The sequence below is a fragment of the Pimephales promelas genome, chromosome 21 (genome assembly GCF_988280905.1).
Source record: "Pimephales promelas chromosome 21, fPimPro1.hap1.1, whole genome shotgun sequence".
Taxonomy (NCBI): domain Eukaryota; kingdom Metazoa; phylum Chordata; class Actinopteri; order Cypriniformes; family Leuciscidae; genus Pimephales; species Pimephales promelas.
In genome coordinates, this window is record NC_142789.1 from 29,853,776 (window position 1) to 29,872,281 (window position 18,506).

The 18,506-nt window shown below is 37.9% G+C and overlaps 2 protein-coding genes across 4 annotated transcripts; one reads left to right on the forward strand and one right to left on the reverse strand.

The window, feature by feature from the left end:
• The first annotated feature begins 234 nt into the window (after positions 1-234).
• Positions 235-3,139, forward strand: LOC120480426 (uncharacterized). Of its 2 annotated transcripts, none has more exons than XM_039673567.2 (5): positions 235-423; positions 1,549-1,641; positions 1,919-1,988; positions 2,075-2,154; positions 2,239-3,139. In XM_039673567.2, exons 1-5 carry the CDS (start codon positions 367-369, stop codon positions 2,308-2,310), a joined length of 372 nt encoding a protein of 123 aa, XP_039529501.2. In that variant the 5' UTR covers positions 235-366; the 3' UTR covers positions 2,311-3,139. The 2 variants fall into 2 exon arrangements, with proteins under 2 accessions (XP_039529501.2, XP_039529502.2); XM_039673568.2 differs by having other exon boundaries at positions 256-423; positions 2,078-2,154.
• An 848-nt stretch (positions 3,140-3,987) lies between these two features.
• Positions 3,988-17,446, reverse strand: slc45a1 (solute carrier family 45 member 1). 2 transcript variants are annotated; one of them, XM_039673570.2, is made up of 10 exons: positions 17,233-17,445; positions 16,289-16,722; positions 14,822-14,914; positions 14,431-14,655; positions 11,336-12,141; positions 11,108-11,261; positions 9,985-10,161; positions 9,697-9,902; positions 6,787-7,012; positions 3,988-4,370 (listed from the first exon to the last, which is right to left on the reverse strand). In XM_039673570.2, exons 2-10 carry the CDS (start codon positions 16,710-16,712, stop codon positions 4,342-4,344), a joined length of 2,340 nt encoding a protein of 779 aa, XP_039529504.2. In that variant the 5' UTR covers positions 16,713-16,722; positions 17,233-17,445; the 3' UTR covers positions 3,988-4,341. The 2 variants fall into 2 exon arrangements, with proteins under 2 accessions (XP_039529504.2, XP_039529503.2); XM_039673569.2 differs by having other exon boundaries at positions 3,988-7,012; positions 17,233-17,446.
• Between the last annotated feature and the right edge of the window lie 1,060 nt (positions 17,447-18,506).

An 18,506-nucleotide genomic window follows, 5' to 3' on the forward strand; every position in this document is an offset into this window, starting at 1 on the left:
TAGGCTAATAATAATAAAAAGTCAATTTCGACACTTAAAACAGTATTTTTAAAAGACCGGGTAAAGGGTAAAATTAAATATTCCACCAATAAGACAAGACGGGCGCATTACAAGAAGTACGAAGTAAGGGGCGGGACTTTATGAAACAATTGACAGTGGCTTCTCCAATCAGATCGAAGAAAGGATTTACGTAGCTACGCTTCTGTCCAATCAGATGTCAGTGATGTTGCCGCTGCACTCGACTCGCCTTTCAGTTCTCAGGTTCTGGCAGTTTTGATTCACTCTTCCTCCTCACGTCCGACCGTCTCCTACCTCATCCCACCACTTTTAACGCTTTTTTTCTTTAAAACATCTCTATAAACCACCATGGCTGATACCGCTGTTGACACGACCACCACCACCACCACCGAGGTCACCGCAAAGGTAAGTTACCTTTTAAACTATATATTTGAGAAAAGTGGGTTTGTGTCGATATTACAACTGAGAAAAGGCAAAAATATAGTGTTTTTATGAATTCTTAGTGAGAAAATGATAGAATATTCGCGTTATAATTCGAATATTAGCATAATATTTTCCGTTTATTCGTGTTTCGCGCGGAGTCGTGTTTGAATTAACGTCGTTAACGGTTAAAAGAAGAACCACTACCAACGTTTTCAAGAATAAGTCGTAACGTACAACATAAGGCAAACCTCTGAGGGAAAATTTCGACATATATTCCCATATGTAATCATATCCAATTAACGTTAAGTATGGGGTTTCGGGGGGTGTGGGGGTGAATTGGTGAACCATCTGCCAGATTTTTTTTCCCCCGTTCTTTGAAAATTGTGTGTGTATGCAAAGTCAAGGTTCTTGATCTATGCCGCGCGAATAGGCGGGAATTTTGCCGCCGCGTGCTGTAAAACGCTCGCGCCTCCCGCCCCCAGTCTTTCGAGCACGTTGTCTTGGCGCGCGCTCTGCCTCCTTTTGTTTCGAGCTCGGCGCGTGTGCGCGCATGCGCGTGCACGTCCCCTACCGTGGAATAAAGGGGGCGATGGGGCAAGACGGCGCGAAATAACCTCAAATGACCTCGACATGTGTGTCCAAACAATAGATTTAATTCAAGAAGGCATGAACTTAAACTGTTTGTCTTAGTATAATAGATCTATTGTGATGTTTTTTTTTTTCAGAGAAATAACGCGGTGGAAAAAAAATCTTTTATTTTTCCCACTTTCAGTAGTTCACGTTGAGTTTCAATAACTACAATGTGCTAAATGAAAGGTAAATCATAAAAAGAAAGATGGCATAGTTTCTAAAAGTGTATTTAAAGCCAAAGGTGGTTTTCATGACCCTCGTGTTGGTTTGCCATTTAATGTATTTTAACAGGCAGTCATCCAGCTGGTGTGTGTGGTCTGTGCCTCATCTGTGTGTGTGTGGGTGGGGAAGTACCTCACGGAAACAAACTTTACCCTTTACTACCATAAAAAAACACCAATGCTATCAATGTGAAATAAGCACACGCTGCATTGTTTATGTATGTTTATTAACCGATAAACTTCTGCGTTATTTCAGGACCTGAAAGAAAAGAAGGAGGTGGTTGAAGAGGCGGCGGAGGCTGCGAAGGAAAACGGCAGCGAAGACGCACCTGCCAATGGAAATGGAACAGTAAGCGTTGAGTATTTCCCAGCAGGCCTTGTGGCTTTTGTCCCCCAGCACCCGCTCGCCGCGCAGGTGTTGAAGGGCCCCCTCCCCCTCGTTCATCATGCTGCTCTTTGTTTAGGGTTGCATCTCATGAGAAAACAGCTTTGAGGCTGGTTATTTACTTAACTGACCTTCCCACAAACTTATCGTAATGATACTTAATCGTTGACTTTATTCATAAGTCATCTGGTGACATAACAAACTTGGTATCGGTTTCACTCACGGTGTTTTCTCTCTGTAGACTACTAATGGTGCTTCACATAAAGAAGAGGAAACCCCTGAGGACGAAGAGGGTGGGGATGATGAGGAGGGTGAGTTTGACTCTTTTTTTTTTCACTATTACTGAATGTACTAGTGCAAAAACTGATTAATGACACACGTTTTGGGTTGTCAACAGCAGGAGAGGAGGAGGAGGAAGAGAACGGTGCTGAGAAAGAGGCAGACGAACATCCCGTGAAACGTCCAGCAGAAGAGGAGGTGGGTTTGAGTTTCAATCCACACGTGGACACAAACCCTCATGCTGATCCAGCACGTCTAATCTTCGCTTTTCTGCTTTTCCAGGAGGCAGTGGAAACAAAGAAACAGAAGACAGAGGAGAACGGCGACTCCACAGAGGCTGAAGTCAAAGCTTAAAGTTCTCGCTGCCCTTCAGTAGCTCTGTCTGTATGGTCAGTTCGACCTAGTAGAGTTTGTGCTTTTCTGTATATTTCACAGACATTCCTTTGCCGCTACAAGATCTTTTCTTTTCTTTTTTTTTTTATTGCACTGAGGCCCATAACATCATCATGACCCTGTCCCCTTTTGTAAGACCTTATTTATTGGTGTAGGACCAACATTAGAAACCTGTATCAAAAAAAGAAACGACGGACAGTTTATTTTAGCGCACGTTTAACAAGCACACATTCTACTCTGTTATTTGACCAGCGGATGTACACGCAAGCAACTGAAAGCCTGAGGTTCATGTCATTTTTCATGGGTGACATTTTTCTGATCCACTAAAGACCAAAGATGAGTTTTAAGCAGGGGCTAATAGACAATGTTTAACCTGGTTGTGCTGCTAGAAGTTAATCCCTCGCTTTAGCAGATCAGTTAACATAACAGATGGCTCACATGAACGAGAGGGTCTCCTTAGTCAACGCATCGCCCGTCCGCCCCCTTTTTCTGAACGGCCTCTAACATGTTAATTAACCCCTTTTTAAATCTTGAAGGTCTTTTGTTCCATATGCATTTAAAAGGATTATATCTTTCTATCCTTATGTACAGTTTTGGGGGTTTTTTGTTTTATCATTGTGTTTTATATGGGAAGTGCAGAATGAAAACAATCTATAACAGAACTGTATGCTGGTACTGGTGTTCTTTCAGTCCTTCAAGCGAAACCTTTTTTTATTATTGTGTTTTGGTTGCTTTTTGACCACTGCTTTGTATAGTTTGGTTCAGGATTATAAATAAAAAAAAAAACAAGTCTTGTCTTTTTAAAAAAAAAAACGAGTGCCTCTCGGGTCTTTTTTAGCGTTGCGAAACAATTTAAAGGAGTAGTTCACTTTTAAAAAAAACTTTTGCTGATAATTTACTCGCCCCCATGTCATCCAAGATGTCCATGTCTTTCTTTCTTCAGTCGAAAAGAAATTAAGGTTTTTGATGAAAACATTCCAGGATTTTCTACATATAATGGACTTCAATGGGGTCCAAATGAGAGTTTCAGTGCAGCTTTAAACGACACCAGACGATGAATAAGGGTCTTATCTAGCAAAACGATCGCTCATTTAAAAAATAAATACGTTTTATAAGCTCAAATGGTCGCCTTGCTCTGTTCTGTGATGAGCGTTTGTTTGAACTCGTTCATCAAAATGAACAAACCTTTTTTTTGAGTCATGACTCGAAGGGTCCTTGGTAAGACCCTTATTCATCGTCTGGTGTCGTTTGAAGCTGCACTGAAACTCTCATTTGGACCCCATTGAAGTCCATTATATGGAGAAAAATCCTGGAATGTTTTCATCAAAAACCTTAATTTCTTTTCGACTGAAGAAAGAAAGATGTGGACATCTTGGATGACATGGGGGCGAGTAAATTATCAGCAAAAGTTTTTTTTAAAAGTGAACTACTCCTTTAAAAACGAGATTGAACATGCACCGAGTATTTGACTCTTAACCGCTGGTGAAATGCACTCTTGCTAAAATCTAAAAGTAGCTTCTCTCACACAATGCAGACTAGGATTTTCTTTGGTGAAAGCCGGGTTGATCCTACTGCGCCCCCTGCTGGTTAAAATCTTGAACATGTTTTTACTAGAAACCACATCTGCAGCACAAAATCGTCCTCCTGTGAGAGCTGTTTAATTCTCATTTACCTGTACAGTGCCACTTATTTACATCAAGTGGAAGTCAAAGCCATATCTGTACATGCTTGTGTAGATTAGGCAAAAAATGTCTTGTTCAGTTCTTTATTCGTCGCTTCTTGATTGGCTTGCTACCTGGTGAACATGAGTTTTTTGTTTTTTTTAAAAAAGTGTCGCATGTATTGCAAAGCAAAACAGAAAAAAAAACATAAAAAGATGCTTGGCAATACATGCGCACATCTCCGAGCGCTCTGGTGGAGAGTCCGGATTTGTTGTCGTCACCAAACAATACATTTGTCTTGTTCTTCCGCACAGGGCCTGTTTCCGATCACTCACGCCTCGGCCTCAACGTCCGCTCTGCCTGATAACGACAAGAACGACGGTCATTACAGCGATCACGTGATGCCAGACCACAGCGTGCGTTCCATGACATGGAACCATAAATAGGTCATTTATGTTTGTCTTATAAATATGTCATTGGAGCGTCAAGCTACGAGCCGTGTTACAGTATGGCAAACATGCGAGAGGAATATTGCTACTCAGAACACGTGTAGTAGGTAGCTAGTATTCAGATGACTTTAAAACAGTGTAAGCAAACCGAAGAACCAATAGACACACACATTCTCTGTTTTACAGTTTGAAACAGAGGCCTAATGTAAGGCATCGATGCGGCTTTACATGCAAACAAACCTCTGGATACATTTGCTTTGGACATGTGAGAGGGGTTTAATTTTTATTACAAGCAATGAGCTTTAACAATATAAAGAGCTATAAACAGGTTTGGCTTCCTCCTCTGTGAGGAGTCGACAGTAAAAAAACAAAACATTGACATGTATATGCCAGATGACACGTTCACAAACACACTCTCTCATACACACACACTACTCATGCAGTCACATGCTTGCGTTAAGAGATCTGAGTGAGATGCATAGTCAAAAACGCTCTTTTTCCCTCTCTCACATCTCCAGCACGGCGTGACGTGAGGAAGGCGTGTCTGAAGCAAGCGCAGAGTCTGAGCCGCTCGTTCGTGTCCACGGACGGGGTCCAAAATTAACTTTTTACCATGTTTGCCAACGGCTGTTGATGTATACACAACAGTGGGTCCGAAAGTCTGCTTTATTTTTTACGTTCTTTTCTCATTTAAAACAATTAGCTAAATTTGAGTGATGTTTAGTAAACTTTGGTTTGTCTATTTGCATGACAGCAACACTAGATTTTTTTTTTTTAAAGTCACAATTTCGACTCAGTATTTTTATTTTTTTTACTTTTTGTCACAATTTTGACTTTAAATCATAATTTCGACTTTTAACCATGTCACAATTTTGACTGTCAATTTTGTAATTTTTGTAATTATTTTTAATTTTGTATGTCATTTTTTACTTTTCATGTCCTAATTTCAGCTTTTAAAGTTATAATTTTGACTTTTCATCACATAATTTTGACTTTTCAGAATGATTTGAAAATGGCATAATTTACTGTAACAAAATTACCTCATTTATTTACACCTAGAAATTCGAATATTCAATTAGATATTCAATAATAGTTATTCTACGTTATATTTATTTGTTTTTTATGCCACATGAGAAGAAAAATCATGCTTTGCTAAATCATAATAATGAGATGTAAAGTCGAAATTTTGAAATGTAATAATTTGTTTTTTTTAAGTCATAATTTTGACTTTTAATCTTGTCAATTGTTATTTTTTTAATCTTAATGACTTATGAAGTCATACTTTTGACTGTTTTTTGTCGAAATTTTGTCATAATTTGGACTTTTTATGTCGAAATTTTGTCATAATTTGGACTTTTTATGTCATCATTCACTTTTTTATGTCATAACTATGATTTACCAGAGCATGTCTTTATGTTCGTATGTGGCGGTAATGGGCTTCCATATGATTTGAAACAAAACCAGATGATCGTGTTTTTTCAGAGTGATTTGAAAATGGCATAATTTACTATAATAAAATTACCTCATTTATTTACACCTAGAAATTAGTAATATTCAACAATAGTTATTCTACGTTATATTTATTTATTTTGAACTATATATATATATATAAATCCTAAAACTTTCTCTTTATTTGTATGCGTGGAAAAAAACAACAACAAAAACTTCAATGTGGTCCCAGACTTAAGGACCCTGATGTATGTATATTATTTGCAATAATATATGAAGAGTTCAGATGCAAAAGCCTCTAAATGCCATTTGAAATTTTCTTCTTTAATGATGATTTTTATCAAGCTTGTATATATAAGTTCAGTAATTTCACTTAAATAACAATTAATAGGTAATTACCATTGCCATTTAAGTGAAATTACTGAACTTAAATATACAAGCTTGATAAAAATCATCATTCTAGAAGAAAATTTCAAATGGCACTTAGAGGCTTTTGCATCTGAACTCTTCATATATAAAAAAGATGATCCTTACATATTTGAGTCATATTTGAAAATCCTTACAAAAACCAGAATGGTTCTGTTAGTTTGTTTTGGTTAAATTTGTATTTTTGTCTATAGTGCACTGTCAATGAAAACACCTTTGGCTTCCTATAAACATCTGATGATACGTTTTCCACTTTTAGCCTACAGTCAATTGAAGATGCACAACAGCGCTTGATCTTTTATTTAGAGGACTGCTGTGATTTCTTTGCTTTGCGAATCAAGACAGCTGGCAACTGGTGTGGTGCTGATGGCGTGTTAATTTTGGACCCGGCGTGAGCGAGCAGATCTATATGTGCACCAGGAGTGGCTGCGTCTCACTCTGGGGAGGCTCACCCTCGGGTGCTGGCAGATGGTACACCACACACAGTGAGGAGTACAGGCACCCCACAAATGACATCAGACTCGAAAAGTACATCACTCCCTGGGCCCCGCCCACCAGTGATGTCAGAGGGCCCATCGCCACGGAAACCAGGATTTGAGCCAGGAAGTACTGGCAGCTGAGCAGGGAGATGTCCACCCCCATACCCCGCCTGGTCCCGTCCTCGGATGAGCCGCAGAACTGCGAGAACAACATGTGGACATTCGTGACTGAGATCGAGCGCAACTGAAGTCACAATCAAACAGATGAAAACATTTAGAGGAGATCGATTCAAGGCATGCAGTCCATCACCACGGATATTCCCTCCATTAGTGAAAACAGAAAAAATGCATGTTCTGTATTGTGCTTACAATGGATCTATGGGGCAAAAGACCTCAGAGGGTTTAACAGCAGAAATGTGTGTTAAAGCACTTACAATAATTCTTCCAGGAGCTGTAAATTTGTATAAAACCTCGACAAGGCTCGAGTCTTGTTTTAACTTGCACTGGCATATACCAGTGATGTCTTTTTTAAGGCATGTTTATCAAAGTTACTTAATATCCTAATTGAACTAAAACCTAATTAATCCCTGTGAAACCAGCGGCCGGTTGCATAAACGTCTTAGACTAGCCTTACAAGCAGGGCCGGCTTTGCCGACAGGCGAGACAGGCGGCCGCCTGGGGCGCCATCTGCTGGACGGGGCGCAAATTGCAGAATTGAAAAAAAAGTTAATTAAATGTATGTATCGTATTATGAAAGCTGCGTACACGCTGTACACGTTTACTGTGCATCGTCTACACACTGCTTGTATTTGTCCATTTCTTTTACAAGATTATACAATCCTAAAAAACGACTGAGTGACTCCGACAGGCAGCTGTCAAACTCACGCGCGTTGCTCAGCAACCGGGAGTGGCGCGAAAACATCTGACAGCTGGTTTTAGCGCTTTAGTTTCCTCGTGTGATACGCACTGTTCCGTGCCTTCGGCTCAAAATAGTCCTCGTCGACTTTGTTTCGCCCGATTCGACATGTTGACAAGGGGATGCCCGCGTATATTCAAAATGGTTGGCACGCGCTGCTTTGTTTACGGTATCTGTAGCCGGCCGACAGCGTCGGTTTTCCTTTTTGATTGACGAATAATATATCTGCAGAAATAGACAGTTGGCTCATTGCACGCAGGCGCAGAACGCACATTATAGCTGACGGTCAGTTCTCTCGGTGTGTTCAGGTGCAGCTTTTACCCCGACGAGAGCGGACGAGAGGCGACACAACACAGTCGGCTTTCATCAGCGCTAGTTCGTCGGCGTTATATTAACCTTCAAATGGTCTTCGTTTCCTTTTTACACTTCTGGGCTTCGGGGTCTATACGACCCCAACAATTGATTGAGTAATTGTACAAAAAATATAAATTTTTAATCATACAAATATTATATATATATGAAGAGTTCAGATGCAAAAGCCTCTAAATGCCATTTGAAATTTTCTTCTTTAATGATGATTTTTTATCAAACTTGTATATTTAAGTTCAGTAATTTCACTTAAATAACAATTAATAGGTAATCTTCATTGCCATTTAAGTGAAATTACTGAACTTAAATATGCAAGCTTGATAAAAATGATCATTCTAGAAGAAAATTTCAAATGGCACTTAGAGGCTTTTGCATCTGAACTCTTCATATATATATATATATATGTTTACTTCTCATCTATTCAGTAATGCTGTGTTTTTGGAGATATACAGTACTTTTGTATCCATATACCACACAATTCCTCAACTACATTAGCTTGCATATGAATTTTTTTTAATGATACATTGCATTTATGCTCTAGTACTAGGCCTTCATTTCTGTGTAGGAATTTTCAGATTTATGCTGAATTTTTTTTTTCAAGGGGGGGGGGGGGGGGGGGTTGAGGGCACTCTCGCCTTGGGCACCAAATAACCTAGAGCCGGCCCTGCTTACAAGTTAGTCATCATTTGTCCTTCAAGGTTCTTCGACTTTTGGTTACACTTTATTCTAAGGTGACGTAGTTACACCGAGTAAAAACTAAATTAAATAACTACATGTACTTACTGTTAGATTCAGGGTTTGGTTTAGTGTTAGTTACTTGTATTATGAATATATGAAGAGTTCAGATGCAAAAGCCTCTAAGTGCCATTTGAAATTTTCTTCTAAAATGATCATTTTTATCAAGCTTGTATATTTAAGTTCAGTAATTTCACTTAAATGGCAATGAAGATTACCTATTAATTGTCATTTAAGTGAAATTACTGAACTTAAATATACAAGTTTGATAAAAATCATCATTAAAGAAGAAAATTTCAAATGGCATTTAGAGGCTTTTGCATCTGAACTCTTCATATATACTGTTATTACTATGTAGTGACATTTAGTTTGTATACTTTTTGTCACAATTTTGACTTTAAATCATAATTTTCGACTTTTAATAACAATTTTTTTAAGTAATTTTTAATTTAGTATGTCATTTTTTACTTTTCATGTCCAAAAGTGATAAGTTTGACTTTCCATCACATAATTTTGACTGTTTTATGTCGAAATTGTGTCATAATTTTGACTTTTTATGTCAAATTAAATTTTTTTTTTACGTCATAACTATGATTTACCAGAGCATGTCTTTATTTTCTTATGTGGCGGTACATGTGGTGTCCATATAGTGACGTAAATCACCTTGAAACCTAACTTTTTTTAAATCAGACACATAAAAAGGTAGACTGGTCTAATCTGAAACTGAAAAGACCTAGCCCTGGCTAATTACTAGTTGGTCAGACTAGTTCTTAGCGTTTATGCAACTGTCCCGAGGCCTTTGAGTGGTTTTTAAAACATGGAATTAAAGTGTGTCTCTGTGTCGCAGATGATCTTCCTCTCACCTGCGGGCTCTGGTAATATTCACACAGCAGAGAGTAAGGCAGCGTACAGAGAGAAGAGAAGAGCACTCCGTAGGTGACGCAGAGAGACAGCAGCACGTACAGGTTTGTGGAGAGCGTGGCCAGTCCTGTGCCCAAACCAAAGGCCAGATAGGCAAAGAAATACAGCGAACGCAACGAGAAGCGCTCCTCCAGCTTCTCCAGAATGGCTGCAAGAGAAAGAGATGCTAATACACACACTAGTCTTTGCGCATGCTCAAGATGTACAGAATCACGCTCACTTTCCCCAACCTGAATAAAAAGCAGCACTGAATGCATAGATGCACATCCCCCAGCAGCCCATGGTGACGCCAGAGTTGTAGCGCTTGTACTCCTCTGAATCGTGGTGAGCCTTTGGGTCTCCGCCGAACACAACCTCCCCCATGAAGTCGGTGTAGAAGAGCAGCATCCCCTCGAACGACAGCCAACCTAAAGGGGCATGTTTTAGTCCAAATTGATGATGGGAGATGCACATTTTAAAATCACTTTTTATTCACAAAGTTGTGCGCATCCTGGGGCCTTTGTGTTTTTAAAATGATAAATGTATAACACTCCCAGATCCATTCCCTAGCATTATTTATCCACTATAATGGTATTTCTTGACAATTTTATATTATACAATTTTTTTTAAATAAATAAAAACTATATATTTTATATTCACATTTATTTGAATCTATTTTTAGTCTTTATGCACTATAATAGTATTTCTTGATAATTTTATATTATACAATTTTTTTAAATAAAAAACTATATATTTTATATTCACATTTATTTGAATCTATTTTTAGTCTTTATGCACTATAATAGTATTTCTTGATAATTTTATATTATACAATTTTTTTTAAATAAATAAAAAATATATATTTTATATTCACATTTATTTGAATTTAATTTTAGTCTTTACTCTTTTTAGTTATAGTTTTTTATTGTTTAAATATTTTTATTTAATTTTTATTTCAGTTTTAGTTTTAGTAGTTTGGCTACTTTAACTTAGACTTTGAAAAATTGCTCGTTTTGTTATATCCAACTGAAAGGTTTTTCATCATATATTTTAATTTTATTTCAGCTTTATATCAAATAATACTACTATTTTAATGTATCAAATATTTAAATATAATTTCAACTTTATTTCAATTAACTTTTATTGTACATCAAATATGATTTTAATAGTTTTAAGTAACAATTACAAAGTTAAATTCAGCCGATTCCCCTCGCTAATCATTCCATAATTAAGAAATGTAATCAGCTGTAGGTCTGTGCTAACACTTTAGTCTGTTATCTAAATCTTAATGTCAGTGCTAATTATAAATAAAAAAACACATATAAAATATATGATATTTTGTGTATGGCTAATGAGATTGAAAACCTATATTACCCAGGAAATGGTTGGTGCACAGGCTTCGTAAACATGGAGGCATCCTGCAGATGGCGGTACAGAGCAGCAGGATTGACATCTGAGAGTCTGCTCCTTCATGGCTGCCACTGAGGTCACTGTCATAGCGCATCCCGTTCAGCAGGATATTTGCCACCTTGGGAAAAGATAACGGTAAAAAAACCACGCTAAAGTTCAATATGCATCGTCAAACCTACGGTGCACACTGACCTGTTGACTGAAAGTGACGGTGCGTCTACGACCGTTGTCCGAGCCGCCGCTTTGAGTCATGAGCGGGTCCTCTATTAAGGCCAGACTCTGAGGACGCTTCAGTATCCCTGAGGAACTGCCTCTCTGTGACCCCGACGCCTCATTGGGCTCCGCGGGTTCAATGGCTTGATTTTGCTCATTAGCTTGCAGCGCCTGCAACTCTCCGTTAGGCTGTGAAACTTCATGTGTTGCACTCTGCCCTTGAGGAGGGGGCGTTTCTCCCGGTGGCTCTGGAGTCTGCTGTCCCGTGTAGCATTCAATCAATACCCTGTCTATGTAGGAGGTGCCTAAGGAGGAGGCGAACTCATTAATGCCCGTGAGCGAGTTGTCCCGACTGATGAAGCTGCCGTATTTGGGTGTCAGAGGACTGAGAGGGGAGATGGGGCTGGTGAGGCCTGCGTAGAGACGTGCGTTAGCGCTGCTCGAGCGACCCAGTGGATCCTGGTGGCGGTAAGTGGAGAACTGGCTGTTATACAGGGCTTCTTCCTCGTCCTCTTCGTCCTGCTCGACAGCAGCCCCGGGGGGAGGCGGGGGGGAGGGCGGAAGAGGGAGGTTGGGGCTCTTCAGGTTTTGGCCGCTCCTGGTTTGAGGCTGGGACTTGGGTAGAGTTCGCTCAGGAATACTGGTGAGGGTCATGGCCGTGGTGGCGGCGAGGGTGATGCTGGTGAACAGGTATATGACCCGGAGCTGGCCACCTATTGACCTTCCGAACTCAGTCTTGTCCCAGTTAATGCCGCCCACAATGTAACCAAAGCCGCCTCCAAGGCCTGGGGTAAATGAAACATGCAATAGTTAAAGGAAAGAATAGAAGTGCAATAGTTGTTATTGTTAAATAAAACTAAAACTGTGTATATCGTTTTGTGTAATGGAAATGTGAAAAACTAAAAATAAAAAACATTGCCTTCACTAACTGAAATATACGGAAGAGGATTAGGGCCATGCAATAATAAAACCATCATAGTAAAATGCGAGATTAAACTCGTTAAATTTCGAGAAAAAAGTCGAAATACAATCTTGAGAATAAACTCCTTAAATATAGAGAATGAAGTCAGAATAAAGTCGTTGTGTTTCGAGAAAAAACTCGTTAAATTTCGAGAAAATTGTCGAAATACAATCTTGAGAATAAACTCATTAAATGTAGAGAATAAAGTCAGAATAAAGTCGTTGTGTTTCGAGAAAAAAATTGTTAAATTTCGAGAAAAAAGTCGAAATACAATCTTGAGAATAAACTCCTTAAATATAGAGAATGATGTCAGAATAAAGTCGTTGTGTTTCGAGAAAAAACTCGTTAAATTTCGAGAAAATTGTCGAAATACAATCTTGAGAATAAACTCATTAAATATCGAGAATAAAGTCGTGTTATCGAGAAAAAAAAAACGTAACATTTCGATTGTATTTCAACTTTTTTCTCGAAATTTAACGAGTTTTTTCTCGAAACACAACGACTTTATTCTCGATATTTAATGAGTTTATTCTCAAGATTGCATTTCTAAATTTTTTCTCAAAATTTAACGAGTTTTTTCTTGAAACACGACTTTATTTTCAAATTTAATGAGTTTATTCTCAAGATTGTATTTCGACTTTTTTCTCGGAATTTAACGATTTTTTTCTCGAAACACAACGACTTTACTCTTAATATTTAATAAGTTTATTCTCAAGATTGTATTTCGACTTTTTTCTAGAAATTTAACGATTTTTTTCTCAAAACACAACGACTTTACTCTTGATATTTAATGAGTTTATTCTCAAGATTCTATTTAGACTTTTTACTCGAAATTTAACAAGTTTTTTCTCAAAACACGACTTTACTCTTGATATTTAATGAGTTTATTCTCAAGATTCTATTTAGACTTTTTACTCGAAATTTAACAAGTTTTTTCTCAAAACACGACTTTACTCTCGATATTTATTGAGTTTATTCTCAAGATTGTATTTCAACTTTTTTCTTGAAATTTAACGAATTCTTTTCTCAAAACACAATGACTTTATTCTCGAAATTTAATGAGTTTATTCTCAAGATTGTATTTCGACTTTTTTCTAGAAATTTAACGATTTTTTTCTCAAAACACAACGACTTTACTCTTGATATTTAATGAGTTTATTCTCAAGATTCTATTTAGACTTTTTACTCGAAATTTAACAAGTTTTTTCTCAAAACACGACTTTACTCTTGATATTTAATGAGTTTATTCTCAAGATTCTATTTAGACTTTTTACTCGAAATTTAACAAGTTTTTTCACAAAAACTTATTCTCGATATTTATTGAGTTTATTCTCAAGATTGTATTTCAACTTTTTTCTTGAAATTTAACGAATTCTTTTCTCAAAACACAATGACTTTATTCTCGAAATTTAATGAGTTTATTCTCAAGATTGTATTTCGACTTTTTTCTCGAAACATGACGACTTTATTTCTCGATATTTAATGCGTTTATTCTCAGTATTGTATTTCGACTTTTTTTCTCAAAATTTAACGAGCTTAATCTCGCATTATAATGACTTTAATCTCCAGATGGTTTTATTTTTTTATTATTGCTTGCCCTAATCATCTTCCGTAGAAATAAGTGTTAAATAAAATAAACTAAATAAAACTAAAACTAAACAAAACTTATAAAAATGACAAAAGCACATGACTTGACTAAAATAAACATTATAAAAATAAAAAATAACTCACGATATTAAATACTATAGTATAAATGATACTAAAATAACACTTATTTTCAAGGAATTGGTTTAAATATGGTCAATTAAAATGTCAATGAGTCTGAGAGAACTCTATTTTTATAGGTAAATGAAAACATAGTCAAATGAGCCCAAATAAATAAATAATAATAAAAGGCCACAGGGCATATACAACTTTGTTAAAAATGACAAGCACATAATACAATTACTAGGACTTAAACTAATAAAAAACTAATACAAATGTAAATATAAAAATAAAAGCCAATTCAAAATATTAATAAATACTATAGTAGTATATATATGACTAAATATATTGGCTTGAGAAAAAGAGAAAAAACGAATAACCATAATTAATCTAAAAGTATTCCTCTAACCTGCCAGAAGAGCATGTATATTTAGGCCTCGGTCTTGGTCCTCTGGGCTACACACATCCATCATGTACGCATGACTGGGGTTGTCGGCTGAGTCCGCGCTGAAGTCCATCAGAACCACACCACACACCGTCAGCACGATGCCCCACTTGTGATCCAGGGTCGTGTCCGCCAGCGCTGATCCAATGTCTCTTCCATTCAGCACCAGTGTTAGACCCAGCAGAGCCCCTACAAACACAACAACAGAGCAACATTACGACCACCTTCTTGCATTAGTTCACAGAAAAACTGCAGTTTTGATGCCACATATTAAATGTGACAGAAAAAGAGAGAAATAGATGCTTGATTTGAGCAATTAGTGAAGTTTGCAATAGCTAAATTCAGTACTGCTTACCTATCGCCAGGGCAAAAATAAAAGGTCTCCTGCGGCCAAAGCGAGACGTACATCGGTCACTCCATGCTCCAAGAATGGGTTGCAGTAGGAATCCTGAAAATCATAAAAGAATCAAAAAACTGGTTTTGCTATATGTAACAGAGGCCAGTTAATAAGAGCTGGAGGTTAGGTGTCTTGCTCAAGGGCAGATCTGTCGTTTCCTGGTACTGAGAATAAGCATTAGGCCACAACTGCCCCAAACGAGTGAAACGGAGAGCTGTGCAGATAAACCTCACTCCCCTGAGCTCAAGAAGTGCACTAGCGACTGTCTGACACTAGAGACTGGCTTTAACGTCCCTGTCTGCGCACCCAAAACCCTGGTTCGAATAGTGGTGCGGGTACAAATTTCCATGTTTTATGTTAAAAAAAATGTATGTTAAATATAGAGCCAGACCGATATATCGGTAGACCGATATTATCGGCCGATATCAGGCCTTTTCCAAAGTATCGGTATCGGCGGTTATAATGGCCGATAAATTAATATTTCGAAAATAAAATAAAAACGGACAAAACACGCTTGAACCATGTCATGAGTGTTGGAGTTGTATAGTTTGTCCACCAGAGGGCGCTCTACACCGTTCCTGTCGGCAACACTCGTTGAGTTGGTCATTGCTTTAATAACAATTAAAAGAACATCCCCATCAGTTCTCTGAACTCAAATAAGCATGACAATAAATAAATAAATAAAATATCGTCCGATATATCGGGATATCGGATTTTAAAACCCAAAAATATTTGTATCGTATCGGCCTTCAAAATCCTTTATCGGTCGGGCTATAGTTAAATATTTATTTTGCAATATAAATATTACATGAAAACCGGAAAAGAAATGTTGCCTCGGCAAACTAACTGAAATAAATATTTACTGAAGCAGAAATAAAAATATAAGTATTGAAATGACAAAGATTTATATTAAAGCTAAATGCAATATGTGAAATGTTGCCTTTGCATACTAACTGAAATATTTACCGAAGCTGAAATCATTTTTTTTAAGTTAAAGCACAAAAACTAAATTAAACAAAAACTAAATTAAAGGTAATTTAATTATTTTTAAAAAATTATAAAAATGACAAAAGAAAAAAAAAACATTTATAAAAATAAATAAATATTAATAAATACTATAATAATATATAGATAACACTAAATGGCGGCTGCAACTGCAATAGTTGCATGTTAAATATATATTTCCTATTCAGCATATCCAGCTCATTCTTTTCTATATAATGAAAGTGAATGCTTTTACAAAGTAATCCATGTGTTCTTCTAAAGGTAAAACTTGGCATCGTTCAGGAGAAAAGTACAGATTTTTGAGTCTGATTTGTGAACAAAGTAGTAGAATATTCTCTATTCTGATTAATTCACAAATCTTATTCATAACATCAAGGCTAACATATTCGTACTGAAAGCTGATGATTAATGTCTACTAACCTAAGATTGGACTGATGAACCACACAAGACTGTAGAACTGGTCGGGCAGCCCCATCTGAAGCAACACAGGAGTAACATACGCCGTTTCCATCGCGTAGCTGAACTCGATACCAAACAAGATGGATCCGTTGAAGAGAAGCTCGGGGAAAGTGCGTCTCGGGGGCAGTTCGCTGAGGTCCAGCTGCTCCAGGGGACACGGGGTGTTCGGCGGCGGCGGAGGAGACGGCCTGATCAGTTTCCGCCGCTTCGGGTGCCTCTGGAAGTTATTGGCTCTGTGACTGAGGTGCCGTGTGGTGGACGCTGGGAAGCTGGACGTCTTGGACAGAGTGGGTCTCCACGTGCCATCCTGGGCGGTCCCGAACTTCCCCCCCACGGGACTGGACAACAGGGGGTCGCTCGAGGTGCCCATTCCAGGAGATGACATTCTGCTCACACTGCAAGGGGAAAAAAAGCAGAGCAATCCATCACCGCTCTCAGATGCACAGAGCCCTCTTAGGTCATGGTGACATTGAGGTAGGACAAGATAAAACAGCACAATTACATAAAGTCATGGCGGAAAGCATCACAACAGTGGGTTTGTGCATCAAGTATTGTGATGATGAATGATAGATATATGGCACTTCCCTCGTGCACACGACGCACTGCAACCAATGCGCAGACCCAGAGTGTGAAGATGCGCAGTGCACATGTGGTCTCTTCATAGCTGAGGAAGCAAAACGCATAACGGCAGCCTTCTGAGAAACGCACCCGGCGTGAATAAAAAGAGCACGTGATCTTCGAGTTCGACTAATAGAAATGTTTAATAGGCTAATAATGTTTGGAGAGCCGCACTTGCACTTCGGTGGTGCACTAATCCAAATAAATAAGGTAAAGATTATACAATCGACTCCTCCACTCGTTTGTTCTTTGTGAGAGGCAAAGAAATTGGCACAAGGACATATTACCTTTATCCGGGATGCTCTTCATGCATTACTGGTGTGCAAAGAGCAGACGGAACGGCGAATCATGTTGAGGCTGCTGTTTAACGTCCTTTCTGGCGCAGTCATTTCTCTGCTTTTATCGCGCTCCTCCGGTCTTCCCCTGTTCTCTCATCTCTCCTCCTCGGCTGAGGCTCGGCTCTCCCCCGTGACGTCACGAGGCATCGCCCCTCCCGCGCCAATCTGCAGCATCAGCATCAACTGAAAACTGACACCTGTCAAAAAAACGCTTCAAACTCTTAAAGGGACAGTTCACCGAAAAATGTACATTTGAGTAGTATGAAGCTGCAGACTCGGAGACCTGCATCTACAGTCCCCCTGCACCCAGAGTCCCGCATTCTCAGACCCCTCGTTTTTCGAGACAGCGCCTCCTATCAAATTGTATCGGATAAACATAAACGTGAGTAGGCTATCTTCAATTTTATTTAGCGAATCTAGCCTACTCGTTTGATTCATTTTTTTAATAAAACTAATTTAGCTCATCGATACAACATATGAATAGTCCATTGAATATTTGTAAAGTTAGTTTGTAACAAGATTTGAGCCGTTAATGTAGGCTATGTTTTTTCGCCCTTTTCCCCCGAAAATATTTAGATAGCTAACGTTTATAATTTAGCTTTGAAACATCATAAGACATGTGCTATCGTCCTATGTTGTAGGCAGCAACATCATTTTAGGATTATGCAAAGCGACTTATAAATGAGTTTTTTAATGCAATTGAAGACGAAAAGTAAAGTCACGAACACATTTTTTCCTTCCTTTTTTCTTTACAGCAAGATGATGTTTAGGTGATCATTATCTTAAATAAAGTAGGAATTGTTTATTTTACTGGTGTTTTGTCTATTCTGATTTGTTTTGCTTCGCATTCAAAATATCAAAAAACAGATTTTGTAATCTTAGCATCGTAATGTTAATTAGACCATTAAAGGTTGAACTGAAAGAAAAATTGGAATTTGAATAAAAAAATATTTTAAAAAAACAATATAATATCACATACTATTTTTCTGAAGATAGTTCAATCTGTAATTGTATCCCTTCCATCAGTAACAATTAGTTTTTTTCTGCACATAGGGAACGCAAATATTTATTGGATAATTTATTTGGAGACTGTAATATTGCATCCTATTGTTTTTAATTGCATTTGGATAATCGTACGCTGTACTCTGTGTGTAGGTGTTATTCGACCTTTTGAACAGCAGGAGGCGCTGTGTTCGAAAAACGAGGGGTCTGAGAATGCGGGA